Source organism: Hirundo rustica, chromosome 6 (genome assembly GCF_015227805.2).
Source record: "Hirundo rustica isolate bHirRus1 chromosome 6, bHirRus1.pri.v3, whole genome shotgun sequence".
In the NCBI taxonomy this organism is placed as follows: Eukaryota; Metazoa; Chordata; class Aves; order Passeriformes; family Hirundinidae; genus Hirundo; species Hirundo rustica.
In genome coordinates, this window is record NC_053455.1 from 52,635,247 (window position 1) to 52,656,211 (window position 20,965).

At 48.0% G+C, this 20,965-nt stretch overlaps 1 protein-coding gene across 3 annotated transcripts; it reads right to left on the reverse strand.

The window, feature by feature from the left end:
- Positions 1-346: 346 nt before the first annotated feature.
- NRIP3 (nuclear receptor interacting protein 3) lies at positions 347-14,599 on the reverse strand. Of its 3 annotated transcripts, none has more exons than XM_040067761.2 (7): positions 14,121-14,599; positions 7,376-7,546; positions 6,743-6,825; positions 4,173-4,312; positions 3,758-3,810; positions 3,558-3,655; positions 347-2,234 (listed from the first exon to the last, which is right to left on the reverse strand). In XM_040067761.2, exons 1-7 carry the CDS (start codon positions 14,295-14,297, stop codon positions 2,213-2,215), a joined length of 744 nt encoding a protein of 247 aa, XP_039923695.1. In that variant the 5' UTR covers positions 14,298-14,599; the 3' UTR covers positions 347-2,212. The 3 variants fall into 3 exon arrangements, with proteins under 3 accessions (XP_039923695.1, XP_039923696.1, XP_039923697.1); XM_040067762.2 differs by having other exon boundaries at positions 359-2,234; positions 3,758-3,807; positions 14,121-14,558; XM_040067763.2 differs by having other exon boundaries at positions 359-2,234; positions 3,541-3,655; positions 14,121-14,553.
- Positions 14,600-20,965: the final 6,366 nt, after the last annotated feature.

A 20,965-nucleotide genomic window follows, 5' to 3' on the forward strand; every position in this document is an offset into this window, starting at 1 on the left:
TGCATTGCCCCAGTAAGCTGACTAAACACAGCAGAAACACCGACACCAAAGGGTAAACCTGGAAACAGCAGGATCTCATAGATCTCATACCTCCCTTGGGAGGGAGAGCCATGGTGACAGAAGGTTGGGATTTCAGGTGTTCACATTTTAGCCCAAGTGCTGTGTGCCATTTAGCCTGCTCTGGTTAATTCATCCCACCTGCTGCTCTCCCTCAGTTCAATGGCAATTCCCAACAGCACTGCCAAAAGCACTGTAGAGCCTCAATATATTTAAGAGTGAAACAAACCCTTTTTCTTAACAGAGACATGCACCGAAAACAAAACAGCATATCTAGCATACAAGCAAATAAACAGCAATAACAGTGTAACTTTATTTAGATTTAATTTGACATTTAGCACAGTAATATACACAGAAAGAAAAAAGTACCAAAATACCAAACTCATAGCATATAAAATAATCAAATATATTTCATATTTAGTGAAATATTTCTACAACACATCAGTGGGACAACCCTGGGCAGCCCAACCCTGTAAAGATATCTCTCTATATATTTATATTTATAGTTGTATTATATAAAATACTGTATGTAGAGAAAGCACTGAAACTTACCACCAAGATAGAAAATAGCTCAAAATACAGATAGTTCAGGTTTGCTGGACATACCCAATATCGAAAAGAGTTTCAAACCACTGCAGGAGACAAAGCTCCAGCTGAGATGCTCTGGCAGGCAGGGGGTGGCAGGGGTGGACACACACGCACTGGATCAGCTGGCAGGAGCCTGGCTGCCGATGGCCATGCGATGACAAAACTTTCTGATTCTCACCCAGAACCACCAAGAGGCTTCCGAAGCAGGAATGACGCCAATGATTGCAGCTGATGCTGAGGCCAAAGTGCTTTTGCCAAGTCAGAACTACCGGAGCAGTCCTGCTCCTGCAGCACAACTGGATCCTTCAAGGATCCAAGTGCAGCAGGACTGGCCATCAGGAGATGCACAACATCACAAGAATATTATTCTGAATTTAAAATACACCTCTTCAGCGGATGACAGCGATTAATTCCTATTAGGCTTTGAAGATGTAAAAAGCTGCATTCGTGTGAGGCCAGGCTTTCCCAGGCAATACCTTGTGGCACAGGAAGCAGCAACCCAGCTGCTCCAGGACAGTGGCACCAAATGAAAAGCTTGTCCCGGCAAAAATTCCTACCTCCCCTGATGGTCATCAAGGGTTGTACTTAAGAACCCAAGCAATTTGTAGACAGGTATAAAAAATATGGCATTTCTGGCAGCAGCACTGAAGTGCAGCTGGAGTCAATAACCTGCACCGGCCATGGCCAGGGTGCTGCAGGGGCTTCAGGCTGGGTGCTGGGTGGGCAGGGATAGGCACAGGTCCTGGTGGCAAGGGCTCTGCATCTGCTGCTTTCCAGACAACACACTTCTGTGCTTGTTTGTTGCTTTTTGGCCCAGTGAAATGATTGATTTACTTGACTATTCCCATAGGGAGGCAGCCAAGACTTGCCCAGAGGATCCCTCCTCAGAGGGTTTTGAGCCCCAGCACTAGTGCCAACCCCACACTGGGAGATCACCCTTGGAGTCCCCCAAACCCTGTTCCTGTGCTTCTGCCACGCCACTGCAGAGAAGCCTGTAGCCCATTAATAATTCTGCAATTGTTCTTTCTCATCAAGCCAGCAGTTGCATCCCTAATTACATGGCAACAATACTATGCTAACAGGATGAGCTATAATTCCTAGGTGGTATTAACATTGTTGTTTCACTCTGAGTGACTTCCTGGTAATGGACATTTGAATGTGGCAGTATCAATTAATCAACAAATGCTTAGCCCCTGGAAAAAATCATTAATAAAAATCTCATTCTGATAGCCTCTAATCACAGCTAAGTACACTTACTCATACGAGGCCACTATAAAAAGTATATTTCTCATCAGAAGAAATTCATAAGGTTTTCCCAACCTTTTGTAATAAAGAGGACACTATATAGAAAAGTCCAGAAAATAAGCACGTTTGTTTCTCAAAACCCATAGATAAACATGACAAAATCTCTAAAATACTGGCTACAAACAGGATTTCATTTAGCTCTACTCAAACTGTAGCCTGGTATAAATGTTTTCAAAGCAGCACGTTGCTGTTTCATCTGAACAGCTGCACAGGATTTCTTTGATATCAAGCTCTTGTGTGGGGATGGCGTTTCAATTTCTCTTTATGCCTCCACACTGCTGAAACTGGAAGGAAAAGACATTCAGTAGAACAGGCGTTTTTCGCGGCGGGGGCGGGGGGTGGGGCTGAGGGGGGGGACGGAAAGCATAATTTGGCCTTGAAAGCAGTACTAAAAAATAATTTATCACTGCAGTGGCGACAGAACCACGCTGCATGTCTCGTATCTCTGTTTCAAAGGAGACAGGGAAACCAACCTGTGGTCTTGCGTGGGTCCCCCCGGTGTTGTACCTGGCACTGCTTGGGCTCACACGCTGAAACCCAGGGCCATCAGCTGTCCCGGACACACGACAGGGAGATGACCCGGGAGGGAGGGACACGGAGCAGGGGCACCTGCGCTCTCATCCTGACTGTCCGCACTAGCCCGTATATCCCTCCCTGCGCTCCTTCCCCTCCTCCCCGCTCCCTCCGAGCCTCCTCGAGCCGGGCGGTTCCCAGCTGGGCAGGTTTGAGCTGCACGGGGCTGTGGGACATCCCAAATCCGCGGGGCTGGTCGCGACGGGCAGCTAAAGATGCGGACCTACATCACCCACCAGACACACTTTCTCAAGCAGTGAGTAAAGGTTTTTCAGGTCGCTCATCGCTGAGCAACCACAAGCGCTGCCTGCGAAGGCACAGAAGCACAAACCCCCTGACAGACACTCGGTGCCAGCCAGTTTCGTGAGTCAGAGGCAAGAATCAGTGATACATCTCTTATTCACAGCACTCAGCAAGAAAGATGCGGTGCCTGGGAGGAGGGGGTTTGCCCTGCCCCTCGCCTGCAGAGCCAGCCACCACGGTTACATACATTGAAGAGGTACAGCACATATTTATCTTTCTTTAGGGAGATAAGGCTGGAAAAATCTGGGACGCCAGGAAACACTGGTAGGAGGGCTGCTGGTGTGATGGCGGGGAGAAGTGGCAACACCATTATCTCCAGACAGGATCTCTCTCTCAAACGTTCATGTGGGTTTGTCAGACTTGTTTCATAAATATTTTCCAGGCAAAGGTTTGTTTGGAAAAATGTTTGAACACTGTCAAAGCAGGCCTCAAGGAGTCTTCTTAGTGACCTCCAGAAAGTACACTTCCTAAGGCATTCCCTAGTGCATGTCTTGTCAGACACTCGCTTTGATGTACAATGTTTGCTAGGAACAAAAGCAGTAAAAGCTGACAAAGGCTGACAAAAAACCCAGGGACTCCATTTCAAAATTTGATGAGCTGATGAAAACAATTTCTGCTGGGGCCATTGACCTCTCACTCGCTTCCAGCAAAGGATCTGACAGCTCCTGTATGGCCCTGCCATGGGGATGCACAAGAGATACACAAGCAGCTCACCTCCCCAGACTACTTACTGCTCTCCTGCTTCAGTACTGTTAATGCTCACAAACGGGATTTCTTCCCTGTCCATCTGCCCCAGAACGAGGTGGTGCTTCTCCATGTTTATGACACACTGAAGAGAATAAATGTCTTCAGGTAAGAGAGAAAACTGCAAATTAGAGTGGTCCCAGCTCCCCTGTCAGCACGGGTAAGCATCCTGCTGGAAAACTCCTACCTTCAGAGACTTCAGTGTCTGCAGCCCGAAGGAAAAGAGTTGGTCGTTGTCTTCTGAAAAAAACCAGGACCATTCAGATTTATACATTCAAAATGCTCTCCTGGGCTTTTTGTCATCCCTCCTTTGTGGTTCTCTGCTAAACAAAACCCTGTTTATGAAGCGACTGACTCCAGATGAGAACAGGAGGGCACAGGATGGCAGGAGGGCACAGGATGGCAGGAGGGCAGGGAGATGCAGTGGTTGCTCCATCAGCGTGGCAAAGCCAAGCTTGCTGAACCCCCTTCCCTCTGGAGCCCAAACAAGAATGTATTCTATTTTAATTTTAACATATGCCTAAATGTATTTTTTTTTCCTGCTGGGGTAAGAGGAAGTAGACCCCAGCCCAAAGTGGAGGACCAGAGGGTTATAAACTCACCCACGACGAGGGCAGCGCACTCCACAGGGACCGCTCCCACCGTGAGGGACAGACACTCGATCTGGCCAATGGCTTTCACCTTGTTTGGCAACGAAACCACCTCGTCTTCCACAGGGAGTGCTCTGAGATGCTCCTTTAACCTGTGGGCATTGAAAACACTCCTAACATCAAATGGCCATGGCTTGGCTGTTCCAGCAAGGAGCAAACAGCTTTTGGAGAGTGCTTACACCCACGGGTGCATCAGACCACAGCATGACCCACAATGCAGCCCTGGGGCTGCCCCAGGACAGCTCTGTGCTGCATTTTGGGTTTTACCTGAAGAATTTTTTCCTACATTTTCTCAAGACTTGGGGAATACAGAATTGCTTCTAATGCAATAAGTAAGGGTTAGTTCACTCCAGCTTCCATGAGCAGAGCTGACACTGTGTCCCTGTGGAATCACAGAAATGTTGAGGTTGGAACAGACCTCTAAGATCATCGAGTCCAACAGTTAACCCAGCACTGCCAAGGTCACCACTAAAGTGTGTCCCCAGATGCCACACCCACACGTATTTCAAACACTTCTAGGCATGGTGATGCCACCACTTCTCTAACTGGCTTGTTCCAAGGCCTGGCCTCCCTTTCAGTGAAGCAATTTTTCCTGATACCCAAGCTAAACCTCACATGGCACAACCTGAGACCATTTCCTCTGGTCCTGTCGCTCATTACCTCACTCAATCCTCCTTTCAGGTAGTTGTAGAGGGTAACAAGGTGCCCCCTGAGTCCCCTTTTCTCCATGCTAAAAACATGGCTCACATCCAGGGTGGCCCAATCCGTTTTTTTTTAGTTTGTTCGGCACTGCTTCTGGGTTTGTTCAGGGGAAATGGGGACAGATCAACCACACTCAGCCCGAAGAAAAGAAAAAAGGACGTCAGAGATACCTCAGGTACAGCTTCTATCTACACCCTTTGAACCACGGTGACAATACTAATTAATTATTTAGCTTCAGTTTCTCTTTTAAACTGAACAAGAATCTAATGGAAAGGCCGTTTGAGGCTCTGATCTCTCCTCAGATAAAAGCCATATCAATTTTCAGCTATTTAAGGTACCTTTTTGCAGAGCCACATTGCAGCAGTGCATGTGTGTGTCTGTCTCTCTGTCCATCTGTCCTGGGGGCCAGTCTCCTCAGAGGCTCCAGGACTGAGGTGGGCATTGCCCACGCCATTTTGCACTGCATTTAGGTGCAAGGACTGTGAGGGGTAGCAGGGAAAAGGAGCTAGATCCCCTCTGCTGCTTTCTTGGAGTCTGGCCTTAAAAATCAGTAGGAACATATCAATCAGAAGTTTATGAGTTCCTTGGCCACCTCCTGCACTGCCTACAGCTCCACAGGGGATTTCTCATACTGGCAACCTGCGAGCCTACTCCGCAGCTTTCCTCGCTGTGACGGGGAGAGAGTGACTGGCATCATAACAAGACACAAAAATGTTTTTGAAAAGGAAGGGAGGAATTGAGCCTGAGCACCAGACACACAAGTGGTGCTTTGAGGCACCGAGTCCCGTGAGACCTGGGCAGCAGAAACAGGCTCTGACCTCTTTCTTCAGTGCTCTTTGAAGGACAGGGCTGCTGTAGCAGAGCAATGCTGCAAGAACTGCACTGGACGCACAGAAGAAACACAGGGAGCAGAGGAGCTGTCCCGGAGCATGAAATCCCTCCAAATGCCATCGTGTGGCCATCCTGAGCTTGGCTGGGCTGCTCCACAGATGGTGACATTGTAGTAAGCACAGCTACCTTCCAGTCACTAAGCACTATTGTGCAAAGAAGTAATTAATGTTAGGACGGGAACAGGCACCATTTTTTCAGGGCCGTGGAATAGTGCTCAGTGAGCAGGTGTAATTTTCTTTTTCTTTTCAGAATTACTACAAGTTAGCTGCAAAAAGCAATTAATCCATGGGAATAAAGTGCCAAAAGCTCCTTGATATCCTGTGAGCTGATGCCTGCTCCTGTTCCTCGTAGATGAGAGACTTTTGCAGCAAATGGCTGTCAGTTACCTCTCTAATAATGCATAAATCTGTTTCCTTTTCCTTTAACCAGGAGAAATTTGTAATTGGGAGCAGCATCAGACACCCAGTTCTGAGAACATGCATGCACACAGCTCCTTTACACTGGGTGCTGGGCCAGCAGAGCTGCAATCGCTGGCTGGGGGCATGTCCAGCAGCCTGTTCCCTGCCCTGCCACAGGAGCCTGCAGAGCTGGCTGGGCTGCAGCCCCACGCCTGCTCTGGGGACACAGAAGGCTGGGGAAGGTTCAGCTGTTTCATGAGGTGCAAAAATACAAATGCATCCAACCCTGCGAAGGGAGTCCCTCAGAGGTGAATAGGGTGGTACCAGTGGTTTTCTATTTCATCTCCCTTGCCCTTTGAGATTGGGACAGGGTTTGGTTGGAACAGGAGGGTCAGGACCTTGGCCCATCACAGCCCAAAGCACTCCCTTCTGGAATGACCACCAGGACATGCTCAAGGCCCCAGCCCCAGGACACTGCCTGTGCTGCCAGGTGCCACCCTCCTGCAGAACAGAAATCCAGTGGATATTTACCCTAGCCTGTCCAGGCAGGCAGATGACATGAGGTTGTGCTGCGAGCCGGTGTTCACCACAGCCTTTAGCTCCTTCCCTGCACACTGCAAGAGCAAGAAGAGATGGGAAACCACGTGTGGGATACAGGATGAGCACCAGAGTGTCCAGGAGCTGTGGTGCCCATGAACTCTCCTCAGGCCAGCTCATCCCTGCTCCCCTGCATGCTCAAGTGCATGCAGGGCCCTGAGCTCTTCCTGGCCCATTTGCCCCTGCAGAAAGAAGATGGGGCAGCCCCAGGCAGGAGGGAATACTGTGGAGAGTGGGAAATACAAATGAGCATGGGGCTAAGGAAGAGGAACATGAAATTACCCTTGGGCAAAGAAAATAGGGATGGCACTTGAGGAAAACAAGCAGGCTGTGAGCACAGGGATTTGCCATGGATAATTACACCCCAGCATTTCAACATGCTGCCCCAGCTTAGCTATCCCCTCCACCCTGATGTGTAAGGGAAGACACCCTTACATCAGACCAATTTTCTCTGTGATTCCCAGGTGGGTATCTCTGCCACAGCAGCCTGGAGCTGCAGAGGGAGTGTATCCCCACAGCTGTGACAGTCCCGTGACAGCACAAACCTGGCTGTGGAGGGACTATTACCTGGCAGCTCACCACTATGAGCTCTTCATCTTTTGTCTTCCCCGAGCTGTCCAGTTTGGTTTGGTTCAGCTTGTTGGTCTGTGAGGAAAGATCGCCCTTCGGAGTCCAGCTGCCTCGGAACTTGGATAAATTTGTCTCCATCAGGCGCTTCTGCAGGATGTTATGTGGTTGCTTTAAGAAAGAACACACACAGAAGAGCAGGGTGAAGTCAGAGGAAAGCCACACAGTGGCGTGTGTCCCCAGACTGCCTGTGGTGCCCATGGGCCAGCACTGCTCTCACAGAAGGGAGGCCCTACGGTCTCACTCTCCCCAGTTCTCAGACTACAGGTGCTCTTCCTAGCTAGTTCTGGCTTACCTGTCTTTGACTAAAAAGAACTTTGTTTTGTAAAGGGAATAATACTTTCAAACTATTACCCTTTGAGACCTTGGAGGGATACCTTTCTTTCACCAAACTCAAATTCAAGGTTCGATTGCCTGTAGGAATCCAAACAAGTCTGGCCTTTTCAAGCTGGTATTTCATCCATAACTGCCTTCATCTCCCAGTGAAGGGAATTCTGTAGTGATGGGAAAAATTAGGGTGTAACAACTCGCATTTCCAATGATATTCACCACCTAAGTATGAAGAATGTCTAAAATTGCCTTCTGCAGCTCTTTCCCCTGTACTTTTATTTAGCTGCTAAGGGTGGCTAAAGGGGACCAATCCTGAGTGCCACACCACAAGAGGAAGGGGAGAGGTAAGCTGGACTGAGGCAGGTAGAAATTCTCACGGAATTCCCAACACTTCTCTCTTTCTCTGTCATTTCCATTTGCTCTGGGAGAAGCATGTTGCCTCTCAAGACCTTCTCCAACCTCTTTCCCAAAAGCCTTTTTATGTTTAATGTTCATTGCAGATGGATGCACACACTGCACTGCTGGAGGTGAAATGACTCTGCCTGATTATCCACTCATTTCTCTGCCCGGCTAATCAGCCCTCCCCATTAATGTCTTTCCTTCTGATTTTAATTTGTCCATGGTGAGACATTTTTACTGGTTTATTCCTGAATTTTTGCATTCATATTACACATGCCTGTGTGTCTGCAGAGATATCTGAACCAGCAAAGCTCCTCATCCCAAGAGAATGTCAGAGTCAGGATAACTCTGAAAACCTCAGGCCAGGGCTCCCCAAGTTGGCCAGTGCCCACCCTTGTGCACAGCATATTAAATAACACCACTTACAGAAGTCTAATGCAACCTGGCATCACCCTAAAATAACTGCAGCCATGTTGGCACTTCCGATCCCGCCGTGGGTGCAAAGGAGCTGGATCTGACATCAGGGATGGGGCAGCTGCAGCCAGCACCAGTGCTCACTGGGACATGTCAGCTCCTCGCGTCCTCCCTTTCCATTGTTCTGATTTCTGCTACCTGAAATAAAATCCCATGGCCATTTTGGGTTGCAGGTGCTGTGTCTGACCAGCTACAGAGCATGTCCTGTGTAAGCAGTGACTCCTGATGGGGAGGAATCAGGTGTGACTTTGTGCTGCCTTCTCAGCAAGACCAAAGAGCAGAAACCAGTATTGCTTAACTGGATTAAAGGCACCAGACTGGCTGCACTGGTACTGGGCCCTGTGTGGAGGGACAAGCAGATGAGTTTGGAAGTGTGGGCTCCCTTGTATGAGGCAGGAGCTGTAGGTGCACAGTCAGCACTGTGATCACCTCCAGTGCTCCTCATCAGAGCAAAAATGCAAGCCAGAGTTTTCTGATAGTGGATGGGATGCCGTTTTCACCCTTTATGTTCGATTGCAGCTCAGGAACACAGCTGGAACACAAATTCTTCACATCATTTAAAAACAATGAAAGAAAGGACAGGGGAATGTAGAAGTAAATGGATGGAGATCACCCAGCTGACCAGAAGACAGCCTGTCACAGAATGGTCACCTCCTTGTGCCCAGCCCCACTCAGGCAGGACCAAGAGAAATTTTTGAATAGTACCAGTAATAATCAGTATCTTACATGGGTTTTCTCAAGCTCTGGTTTTTTATGAGTCTTATATGCAAACCATCACCAAAAGGAAAAATCCATCACCCAGCAGACACAAGTTACCAGCATAAATGAGATTATCTTTTGTTGACAGTTGCCCTTTTGAAAACAACAACAAATCCTGCCTCTGAGGGGGAAAAATATTCCTTATGTTGTGCTCCAATACAGAAATAATCTGGCAAGAGGGGGCTGAAAAGGTTCCCTGCAGCACCATCCTGTTTCAGGCCATTAATTAGTTTGCTTTAACTTGGATTTCCCTTGACTCTTGTGTGCCACAGAGTGAGGGATGTTAGTCACGGAGATGACTCAGGTGATGGATACATACTTGGTAAACTTGGATAATGTGCCAGGGGACATTTACAAATGCATATTTTGCTGGCAAACTGCAAGCAGACCATCTCTGGGAGGGAAGGAGAGGAAGAAAACCTCCTCCTGGCAGCAGCAGGGAAGGCAGCTGTGTTCTCTCTTCAGTGTGGGTCTGCAGTGTTTGAAGGAAACCCAATTACTTGGCACAATAGTCCTTTGCATTGCAAAAAACTCTTGAAAGTTTTATAAAAATATAGAATGTTACATTGTGATGGGGGGGAAAAAAAAAAGTTTTCCTAGTATCAATCAACACTGTATAAATACAAATCAGGATTTTTTTCATAAGATATGTGTCACCAAGACACACAAAGCAGCCACACGCAGACAAGAGGTTTTGCACAGCAGAGGTTTCTCCGTCCACCTCAAAGCTGAGACAGGGAGGAGGGAGAGAGCCTCTTTGTTTTATTCCTTACTTTTTATACATTTGTGGGTCTAGCAGAAGATTGGCTTCTGGGGTTTTTCACCCCTCAGCCAAGTGGCTAAACCAACTGTCAGTTACAATTGTTTTCAGGTTAGAAATATGCAAACAAAGGACAGAGAATGAAAAACAAAGGATTTGGTTATGTTACATCTGTGGGAAAAGGTAGAAAACTGCTCTTAATATTGTACAATAACTAAAAAGATCTGACTCCATTTAAGAAAATCAAAAGGCTCAGAAAAACCAGGGTAACAGATATGTCCATTTCCAACCCCGAGATTTACAAAACCCAATGATCCCGTAAAAATGTCACAGTGGAAACCTAAAGAAGCGAGTGGGGACACGATCTATTGCTGACCTGATTTACCATTGTCTGTCAAAAGCACAAATAATTCTGCTCAGCTTTGTTCCTCTCTGATTTATAAGTGCATTGCTGCAGCTTGCAGTATTCATTTCTTGGGCAGGTTTCCCTCCTTTTGGCTTCTAGATCTGGGGATAACAAGACCCATCGATAAATTCACTCAGGTGGAGATGGAAGTCAGGGAAGACATCAGCTCCCCTTCTCCACAAACCCATCTCAGGAGGTTTGCCCGCCCTCCTGTGTCTAGACAGTAGGGGGAAAAGGAGTTTTAATGCATCAACAGAGCTAATCCCAAGAAATAATCAATTTGTCTCTCTTCTTCCCATCCTTCACCCAGGTTCACATGTTTCACCAGCATCCGGTGCTGTCAGCCCCTCTCCTAGGGTGTTGAGGTGGGACAGAGCTGCCCTGTGCACCGCCGTGTGCCCAGGCAGCAGCCAGCTCTCTGGGCAAGGCAGTGCACACAACATCAGAGCCTCTTGCATTTCAGACAGGACACAGGAAACTCTGGGGTGTACACAGCAGGAACTGTGCATCGTCCAGGGCTGCACCAGCTATGGGAAGCTCGGACCGGTGCCAGGGCACCCAGGGTTATGCTGACAGTGCCCAGGGGAGGTCTGAGGGCATGATAGAAATGTTTTGTTGCAGTTGCTGCTTTTGTTACTATTTATAACTGTTTTCCAGGCTGCCAAATGATGCGGGACTGTTCCAGACAGAGCTGCTCCAAACTGGTCTGGAGGCTCTGAGGGCAAGGGGCAAGTGACTGAGCACCAGGAGGAGCTGCAAGAGCCAGCACTGTCCAGGTTGGGAAGGGGGTCATGGTTACCCTGTCGGGAAGTCCACATCCCAGCGAAAGACCATCTCGTGCCAATTTTTTGGGCTCCAGGAAAGAGCCTAACAGAGGGAAGAAGCATCAGAACAAAGCCATTTCTGTTCTCTACATCCAGCCCGACATTTGCCAAATTCAGTATATGCTTCGCTCTAGCTTGGTCTCATACTGGACAGAGTGGAGTACATAAAGTGAGCGAGGAGCTAGATTTCAGTCTGAGCCAGAGTAATTCACTGGAAAAGATGAGAGCATTGAAATGGATGATTACAACAAGTATTTATCGAACCTGCCTGTGCACAGCATCACCAGGAGAGCTGCTTCAGGAGCTGAGTAATGGCACACAGACCAGAGGATGCCAGCACACCCACCCTGCTGAGCTGCTGCTGCTTCGCTGTGCACAGCACCTCCTGCACCACGGCCAAAAGGAAGGGGATTTCTCCCCAAAACTGGAAAGCTTGCTGCCAGCTGCCACAGTGACAGACAGGATCTGTTCTCACCACCTGTCGCCATCTCTGAGGAGCTGTTTCCTCGTCTCTGCTCCTGCCAAGGCTGTCGGAAAACCCCCACGGGAAACCCTGCATTAATAATGCTGGTCACACCAAAGCCCCTCCACACACGTCACCACAGCTGCCAGCACAAAAATGTGCTGCTTTGTCAGGAGATGCACATTTATTCACAAGGAAGCCATGCCTTGGGCCAAGGCCTCTGGTGCTCTGGACCTCCTGACCATGCAGCTCAGTCCCTCTGAGCACAGGCATCTCAGTTTAGGGCCACGCCAAAGTGAAGTCCCGGATTTTGGAGGGTCTCCAGTCTCTGAGGTGCACAGTCTCCCACTCCTCCTGGGGACAACCCTTGTGACATCCAGGCAACCACAGCAGAGGGGACACACACTGTGTCCTCTCGCAGCAGTGCCCTTTCTCACTCTGGCTGTGTGAGGGCGTGGGTGTGGCAGTGTCACCTCACTGCAACACAACCCACAGACACATCTCTGAAATTCACAGAATCTTCTCTGGAGCTGCGGGAATGGGCCTGAACACATGCCAGTGCTCTCACTTTGGGGACTCCCTGCACACCCCGTGGGGCAGGAGGCTGTGAGTGACCAAGTGAGCCCTGGCCACATGTGCCCACTGTGCCATCACCCCACACTGTGGCATGGGAACAAGGGGAATTTTGCAGTGGGGATCACCCCACCCCCAGCCAGATGGGCATCTCACCTCTTCCACATGACACCCTTTGATCTTGGAGAGGATTGGGGGCTGCGGCCCTCCCCAGGGCTTTGGCACATCCCTGGAGAGAGCCCCTCATGCAGACCCTCCTTGCAGGGCTGTGGGCACAGTAGGGGTGTTGCTGCAGCCACACACAGGAGCAGGGAGGACACCTCAAGTGACATTACTGTGTCCAAGGTGGTGTCAAGGAGCCCGTGCTCTGCCCCTGGAGCTGGTACAAAACCTGGTCTTTGCTGTGCAGGGCAAAGGGCTTCAGTGCTCAATGCCCCTGGCTTCTGCTACCTGTTGATTCTTATCTGGGCAGAGCAGAATCCACATCAGGGACTCAGCCCCGCTCACTGGGGGTCATGGAGGCACAAAATGTTATTTAGACTCTGCTGATAACAGTAATAATGCCATCCCTCCCTGAAAAGCACTTCAACTCCCTGCTGGAGAGATGCAACTCAGTGGCGACCAGGAAAGCTCCTTCCAAGCCTTTCCCTGGGCAGGAGCTTCACCTCCTACAATTGCAAAACACTTGGAATATAGAAAAAAAATCACCTCCACATGCACTGCAGAGAACAGCCAGCTCACTCCACTTGTCTCAGGCAGACAAAGCCAAGCCTAACCCAGCTGAGCAGGAAGGCTCTGACAGAACAAAACACTAAAAATAAAAATATTGACCTTGGTTTTCAATAAAACCCATATCGAGCATTGAAAAAAAGCAAATATTGATTTACAAGGTGATCTTTTCAACACTTGGGGGGGAAAAAAAAAAAAAAAGGAATTTTCCCTGGTAGATACATTTTCTAAATTTCACTGTTTATGTCAGAACTTTTAATGTTACATTGAAGTATCTTTCTCCAGTAGAGAAAGCCAAAACCTTTGTACAGTATTTAGTAATGCTCTCCAACCCCCAAACATGGTGAATAACACAAAGTACAGGATTACATACTTCACTGTATATGGAAATATTTTAAACCTAAAATTAAGTCTCTTCAGTTTAAAAAGCCTGATATATGCATTAGCCTTCACTGAAGCGTGATCTTGGCAGTTTTATATTTTGAAATATGAAATATTTTGAAATATACTTTACTGAATCTTTATGACTGTGTGTCTGTGTAGATCACAGGCCAACATGTGTGTGCACATGCATTGTATGAAGCCATTTTAACTTACTCTGACCCAGAGAGGAATATTGTACCACAAACAGAATGCCATTTTCATGCAAAAGTTAAAAAAACAAAACAAAACAAAACACAACAAAACAAAACAAAAAAAAGAACAAAACCACACAACAACAAAAAAAACCCCACCCTATTAACTCTGAGTGCCAGGCGTATAAAAGCACTCACTAGAAGAAAACAACTGTGGTTATAACTAGCATCATATTTCTAGTCCCTTCCTTTTACATACAAAAGTCCCATTCTTTACAATCAGTTTCCACGCACAACCGACTTCTCCCAACAAGAAAAAGAGCATGAAGAAAGAAATAGACATTGCCCCACCAGCTTCTCAGGTCTCCTTCAACAAACACAATAGAGCCTTACAGTATCTTTTGAAGTGCCCAGCTTCTTCAGCCCGTCCAGAGGGAGGAGATCCGCAGAATCCTTGTGGATAAACTGAACCGCCTGCTTCATCCTCCTCTGCTGGCGGAGTGACGCCGCCGCTTCTCTTATCTCCACTTCTTTCCGACTCGGCTCCGTCAGGACCCCCGAATAGAACATATCTCCGCCCGCGACTGGCCCGCTCCTCGGAGATGCGTGTGTCGGGAAGCTGCGATGAGGGGATGCTCCGCCGCCCGCGCTTTATAGCCGGAGCCCGGTGACGTGAGGAGGCCGGCAGGTGCCTCGGCCGGAGGGGCTGGGCACAGCGCGGCACCCACATCGGCGGGGAGCTCGGACTGCTCCCGGGGGATAACACCGCTGCCCGTCCTCCCCGCTGCCTCTCCCGACAGCAGGGCCAGCCACAGGCACGCCACGGCTCTCAAAGCCCTCGCGGGCAGAAGAGAGCACGGGCGCGGCGCTCTGAGACCTGCCCAGGGCGCCGGCGGGCAGCAGCGCCCCGGCGGGCGCGGCGGGATTGCCCTGCGTGGGGAGCTGGAGCGGCACCACAGGGCACAGCCCAGCACCCCGTGCTCCTGCGGGCTGCTCCCCCCGCGCTGGGGCCATGCAGCCCCGCATGGACTGTGCCACTGCCCGTGCGGACGGTGGGTACCTGATACCCGGGGCGCCTCATCACAGTAGAAATCTGGAATATCACCGTCCACTCCAGCGCCCGGGAGAACTGTCACAATAGCTGTCCCAGCCAAACTGGGGCACCTTAAATGCGGTTTTACACAGGGTTTTTGTACCCATCAAATGTCCAGGTACAGCGCAATTTGACTAATCACCAGCGCCCACACCACTGAGTGTCCATCAGAGCAAAACTTGGCAAAGCAGCTAAAGCTTCGCGGCTTTTGTGCTGCTTGCCTAATGACCCAGATGTTGTTGGAGTCGGTCTTGCTGCAGCTGCTCACCTCTGATCCCAGACAAAGCTGGGAGATGTATTAGAGGATGCTGGCATTACCTTGGCTGTCTAGAGGTATCCTTTATCCTTTATTCTTCACGGGCAGCTCTAGGCTTCCAAAAAGCAAACTCCTTTTTTTTTCTGGGGCTGGGCTGTCCTTTAACTTGTTTTATTTAAGCATGAACAAAATCTCCAGTAAAATTTCTATACTTTTCCATTACAGTGTACAATATGAACAAATACACATTAACAAACTTAATAGGGTTTCATACTATAAAGACTGATTAATGTAATAGTTACAAAAGGTAATTCTCTTAGCAGGATTCATATCACACTTGGGTTTCTTTCGCTGCAACAGCGAGTGAGGGCAGCAGGTGCTTCCCTGAACTTTTCTGCTTTGCATGGAATAGGTGCAGAAAAAATGCAGCTCTGCCTCAGAGATAGTACAGCTCTGTAAACACTTCACATGGGTTTGGTTCTTGTTAAACTGAGAGAGACTTTGATGTGCTAGGCAAAGCACAAGAAAAGCAGAGCCCAGGATTTATGCCAAGCCAGACTTCTAGGATACTTCCTGCCTTCCAGAATTGGGACACTGATACTCCTTTGTTCTCTCCCACTAACAGAGCCTGGGCTCACGCCCTCTGCTTGCCAAGACACCACTGGCACCCTGCAGCTCCTACTCCTGTCCTGGGGAGTGGGGCTGGCACAGAGCAGGGCTGATCCCAGATCAGCAACACTCCGTGGATAATCTTACACATCTGAGCTCTGCAGCCACCGATAGACCATGGGTGTCCACTCCCTTCTCATGTGGTCTGGGAGAAAGGAGGCAAAAAAAATCAGATGATGAGTCAGAATGCCATAAAACCCGAGCACATTATTTCACAGCCTCACAGAAAGACCATGACACATGAGCCAGCCCAGCTCAGTGAATGTGTCAGCCTGCAGAAGGATAACACAGCTGACAGTCTGAAGAGGGATATAATTTTTATTCCCCATGCTCATTACATGACAGGACTCAGCTCATTACATGACAGAACCATCATTCCACTCTGGCACACACGGCTGGGAGGATAAAAGCACCTTATTTTTCACCTTGGGAGCTATTTGGCACTTTTCCAGCTGATTAAATAAAGATATACGACTGCATTCATGCTCTCCCAAAGGTAAGGAGGAAGCAAAAGGGCTGACACTGAAACCAGAAGGCAATTTTTAGTATAAAAGCTCCACAGAGTAGCAGTTCCGTGGAGTACACCCAGTGTATTAACTAATGCCCAGTCAGCTCTGGCTCATTTCAGGAAGTGTAAAGCTGCAAGCACAGGTGGAGGATGAAAAGCCCCCTCACACTGCAGCTCCAAGGCTGCAGCCTGTGTTTCCATTCAGCACACAAGCATTTCATCTGAGCCCTGCAATTCCACTTCTGCTGTATGTTATAAATGCACTTTTTGCCAACAGCTCCAAGAAAAATCTGCTCAATGCTCGAGAGTAACAAATGAAATAAAAGCCTAATACCTCTCTTGATTTTTAATCCTGAGAAAGAGGAAAGGGGAAGAAACAGTAAGTCAAATTATGCAGGATCCACATTGAAGGAGTGGCTCAGTTTGGACAGCTCAGACCCAGGTGTTAAGCTGGTTAAGTGGCTAAATAATTTGTTTGCAACAGATTAGCTGGTGGTATTTCTCCCCCTTCCCATAAGATATACCTAAAGAGGGGCACATTTCAGAAAAATTCCCATCCACTCACTGGAGCCAAGCCTGTTCATGACCACTCGTCCCTTACTCAAGAAAAGTTCTGAGAGACAAAACCACTTTTCTTGCCCTTTCCTGCCTCCAGAGCAGCATGGAATGTTCCTCCACATTTCCATTTAAAACCAATTCCAGGGTAAAAAAGAGGCTTCACAGGGCTGTTATGGAGAAAATCCCTCCAGCCTGGTCTGGCCCTGCCCTCCAGGACAGGCTGGCTGTGCCAGAAAGCCGAGGTGCCAGCACGGACAGGCACAGGCTGCAGGACACTGGAGGCTGGTGGCTCTGGCAGGTGCCACCATAACTGCTGCAAGTTTGGAATGGGCTCTGTCCCATGCCCGGGGCATCCTCCCCAGAGCTTTTCTGCTGGCCCAGCTGTGCCCAAACCCACTGCAAAGAGCAAGCAGAGGGACATGGTGCTTTCCCTGGCCTTTCCAACATGCCCTTGGCCATCACATCTGGGGATAGGGAAGACAGCACCACAGGGCAGCGAGAGTGCTCTCGGAGGGAGGGGAGAGGGTGTACAACTTTGATAAGCTTTCCAGCCACTCTGCAGGGCAGACAATGCCACAGCGGCCCTGCCTTCCAAATGCAATTTGATTTCCAATTCCAAATGCAGATGATGGTTATACTCCTATTTACAGCCTGCTTGTACTGGCTCAGTCCCCAGTCACGCCTGCAGCTTAATCAGCTTGAGGAGAGGGGAGCTGCAGACTTTGGTTCACAATCCCATTCTATCTACTCTCCCGGTGAAGAGGAAAGAGGCAGCAGACAACCAGGAAGCGGGCCAGCCTTTTTTTTTTTCTTTTTTTTTTTTTTTTTTTTTTTTTTTCCCTCTCCTTTTCTTTGATTTCTCCTCTATCCCTAAAAATAAGTGATTTGTTAGTGGTTGCCATATCCTGAAGAAATGCCCCAGAAAACTCTGAGGAAAGGACAGAGTGGTATAATTTAACAGAAACAGGCAGTAGGTCCAAAAGGAATAATTTACTCAGCACAATGAGAAAATTTTAGAGAATCCATTTCCAGACAAAAGACCATGAAGAGCTTAAGAAAATGAAATCACAATAATTGATGTATTAAAATAAGCTTTCTGTCCATCAGAGCATTAGTAAGGGTCAGTTCTAGCATAATCAGGAAAATAACTGGAATAATTTGGAGACTACAAACCAGTCTTTTCTAAAAATGTTGAATTTACTGAGCTACTTAATTATTATTTGTAGCAAGACAAAGACTATGGATAGACCTGGAGAAATCCTCTAACATACAACGGTAGAGTCAGGCTGAGATTCCTGAGAAATGTAGCCCATTTTGTCCCATAACTCCACACTTACCTTTGGTGTTTCCAGTGCTGACCAAAGGAAAGGAGCTCCTGGGCTGGGATCTGGGCCCCACCACAGGCATTTCATGGAGACAATAGTTCCCAGGGCATCTCTCTGTATTTATCCAGGGTGAAGCTCCAGCCTCCTTCCCCTGTGTGTGTTCTGTGCAGTGCCTGAGCTGGTGGCATCAAGCATGAAGCAGAGGCACAGATGATACTGGGAGAGGAATCAGACATTGCATGGCTTCCCCCAGGAGACTGAACTGAATTTATCTGTCTGGTTCTCTTCATACACAGAGGCAACAGGTGAATAAGAGTTTCAGCAACACAAAAGCTGCACATGTCAAAACAAGAGATTAAAATGGCAAGTCTTACAAGAGCTCCCTTAGCTTTATTTTCCCTTCTTCAAAGAGGCTGAAACATGAGAAGGGCTGATTTTCTTCAAAACGGGAGGAAATGGTGTGCATAGAGGGCAGGTGATGTTTCTCCCCAGTACGTACCCATACAGACCTCTGTTTATTATGTGCAACAGCAAAATTATTTCAGTGTAAAATTTTCAAAATTATTAATTTGAAGAAACATTAATACATGCTAGTTCTCACCCTACCAGATGTATGCTAGAGTTGAACTACAAATATTTGTTTTGAAGTAGTCTACACATATATTCAAAGTGCCAACCATAACTACATCACTCAGACTTCCCAAACCTCAGGGGATTTTACTTCTCCTGTCCTGCAAAAAACAGCTTGTGTGCTGAAGTCTTCCTCGGCTGCTGGGGCATTCCAAGCCATAAATTTTACATTCAGGTCATTAAATATATAAGAGGGATCTTGTTAAGGCTAAACCAGGGCGAGTCACTTCACACTACACACACACAGTTTTCTTACTCTCTTCTAACTTTCCAGAAGTCTGACCTCTGGAGAACAAGGAGGAGCAAGGCAGGACACGCAGGACTGCCTCTGCTGCTCAGGATTTCTGAGCTCTGGAAGCCAGAAGGAAGAGGGCGCTGCTTTTCTTCCCATCAGGTTCTATGTCAGTCCAGGAGGAACTGCTAAGAAATAACCAGGAGCCTGTTGCCCTGGAAAAGCAGGGGCTGGTGGGCTGAGGTGCTGGCTCTGAGGGGTGGGAGAGGGCAGGGAGACACAGGAGATACAGGCTCATGTCGTAGGTTACAATGTAAGATGTGCCCAAAGTATGTACTCTATCACCATCTACATGAGCTGCTGAAACTATGTTGGGCAGTGTTTCCCGTGCCCCCTCCCTCCAGACTATCTTCTGTTAATGGCCCATCAATGCCCTGCTACATGACTCATAGATAACTCCCTCCAGGAGCTATCTCTGTTTAATGGGCAATCAAGGACCCATTGCAAGACTGATGAAATGATATCAGCCCATTGTGAGATGCTCCGCCCAGGAGGAGGAGCCAAGCATTCCCACCTGGATAATATAATCTGGGATTTGGGACAGCACAGGCAGCCTTACCCACTGGATTCCCAGAGGACAAGAGCTACCAGACCTTCCTATGGGATCACTGCTTCAACAAGACCACTTCATCTGGACTGCTACCACCACCACCACAGGGTATCAGGTTCTATTCTGACCCTGTCAGTGATATTTTGTACTACTGCATTTGTTTTATTTTAATTTACTAATTTTTTTCTCTCCTATTAAATTGTTTTTCTGACTTAAGAGTTTCTCACTGGTTTTGCTTTCAAGCCAGCACACTCATTGCTGGGTTCTGCAGTGAAAAACACCCCAAGTAGGATCAAGCAGTGGGGCTGGGATTTCCTGGCTCATCCTAGAGCCAAGGATGCTGTTGTGGAATTGCTGCATTCAGTGTCTCTCCCCAGACCTAGCTCAGAGCATCTGGACAAGGCAGAGCTTCACAAGAAGCTGTAAAAACCAGATGTGGTACCCAACCATCTGAACAGCAACCACCCAATGGGCAGAATCTTGCTGAGCCTGCTCCTGTTTTCTTCTTGAAATAGTTCCCAGCTGACCCTAACAAAGGGATTATGGGCTCTCCATATCCAGGGAGCTGCAGGACGCTTTCACTCTCATTAGCCACTGGACTAATGCCACCTAACAACAGATGTGGAGAAACAGCCATTGCAGGAGCAGGAATGGCACCCAGTTTTCTCCAATGGAGATGTGCCATTGTTTTCACCCATATTTTCCTTGTCCCATTAGTAATTTTTGCCCTTTCTTCTGTCTAAGGGTCAAAGGCTGTGCACAGCACACAGGACAAAGCCCAGCCATGCTAGCAGGCAATGATATCTGGATACAAAGGAGTCCAGTCTTGGTCTAAATATTTCAATACAACAATAAATTTCTATTCACCAACTCACTTAAGCACCTGCTTAAATGCTTTTGTGGTCATGAATCACAAAATTTCTCATTCCCAGCATGGTGAAAAGTCACTCCTGAGTACATAAAATGGCAGTATGCACACAAAACCATGTGCAATAGATATAAATTTCCCCTGGATACTTGGGACATCTGCGTTTGCTTTTACATCTGTGTGGCTAATTAACCATAAGACAGCTGGCCACATTTTTCCTTGAGTCAACACCTTGAGCACTAGTGGAAATACAGTGAGGATACATGGTGCCCACAATGACATCCGTGCCTAGCTGCAGTCAAGGAAGTAGTTCCCTAACCCAGTCCTAACTTGGCAGCAAGAAGCTTTAAAAAGGAGTTAAAAGAAGTTTCAAAAGAAGGTTTACCCCTTGATTGTTACAAGCATGGAACACTGGTTGTCATTTCCCTTTTGCTTTCTTCTCAAACCAATAAATTATTCTCAGAAACAACCAGTGTCATGAGCAGATGC

Bases quoted from the DNA above. Each gene is read 5' to 3' on its own strand.
- NRIP3 (XM_040067761.2), bottom strand. From the start codon at position 14,297: ATGTTCTATTCGGGGGTCCTGACGGAGCCGAGTCGGAAAGAAGTGGAG. The intron at 4,313-6,742 runs GTAAATATCCAC...CAATGCCCACAG, and splicing joins GCCTGCCTGGACAGGCTAGG to GTTAAAGGAGCATCTCAGAG. The intron at 3,811-4,172 runs GTGAGTTTATAA...GGTTTTTTTCAG, and splicing joins GTGCGCTGCCCTCGTCGTGG to AAGACAACGACCAACTCTTT.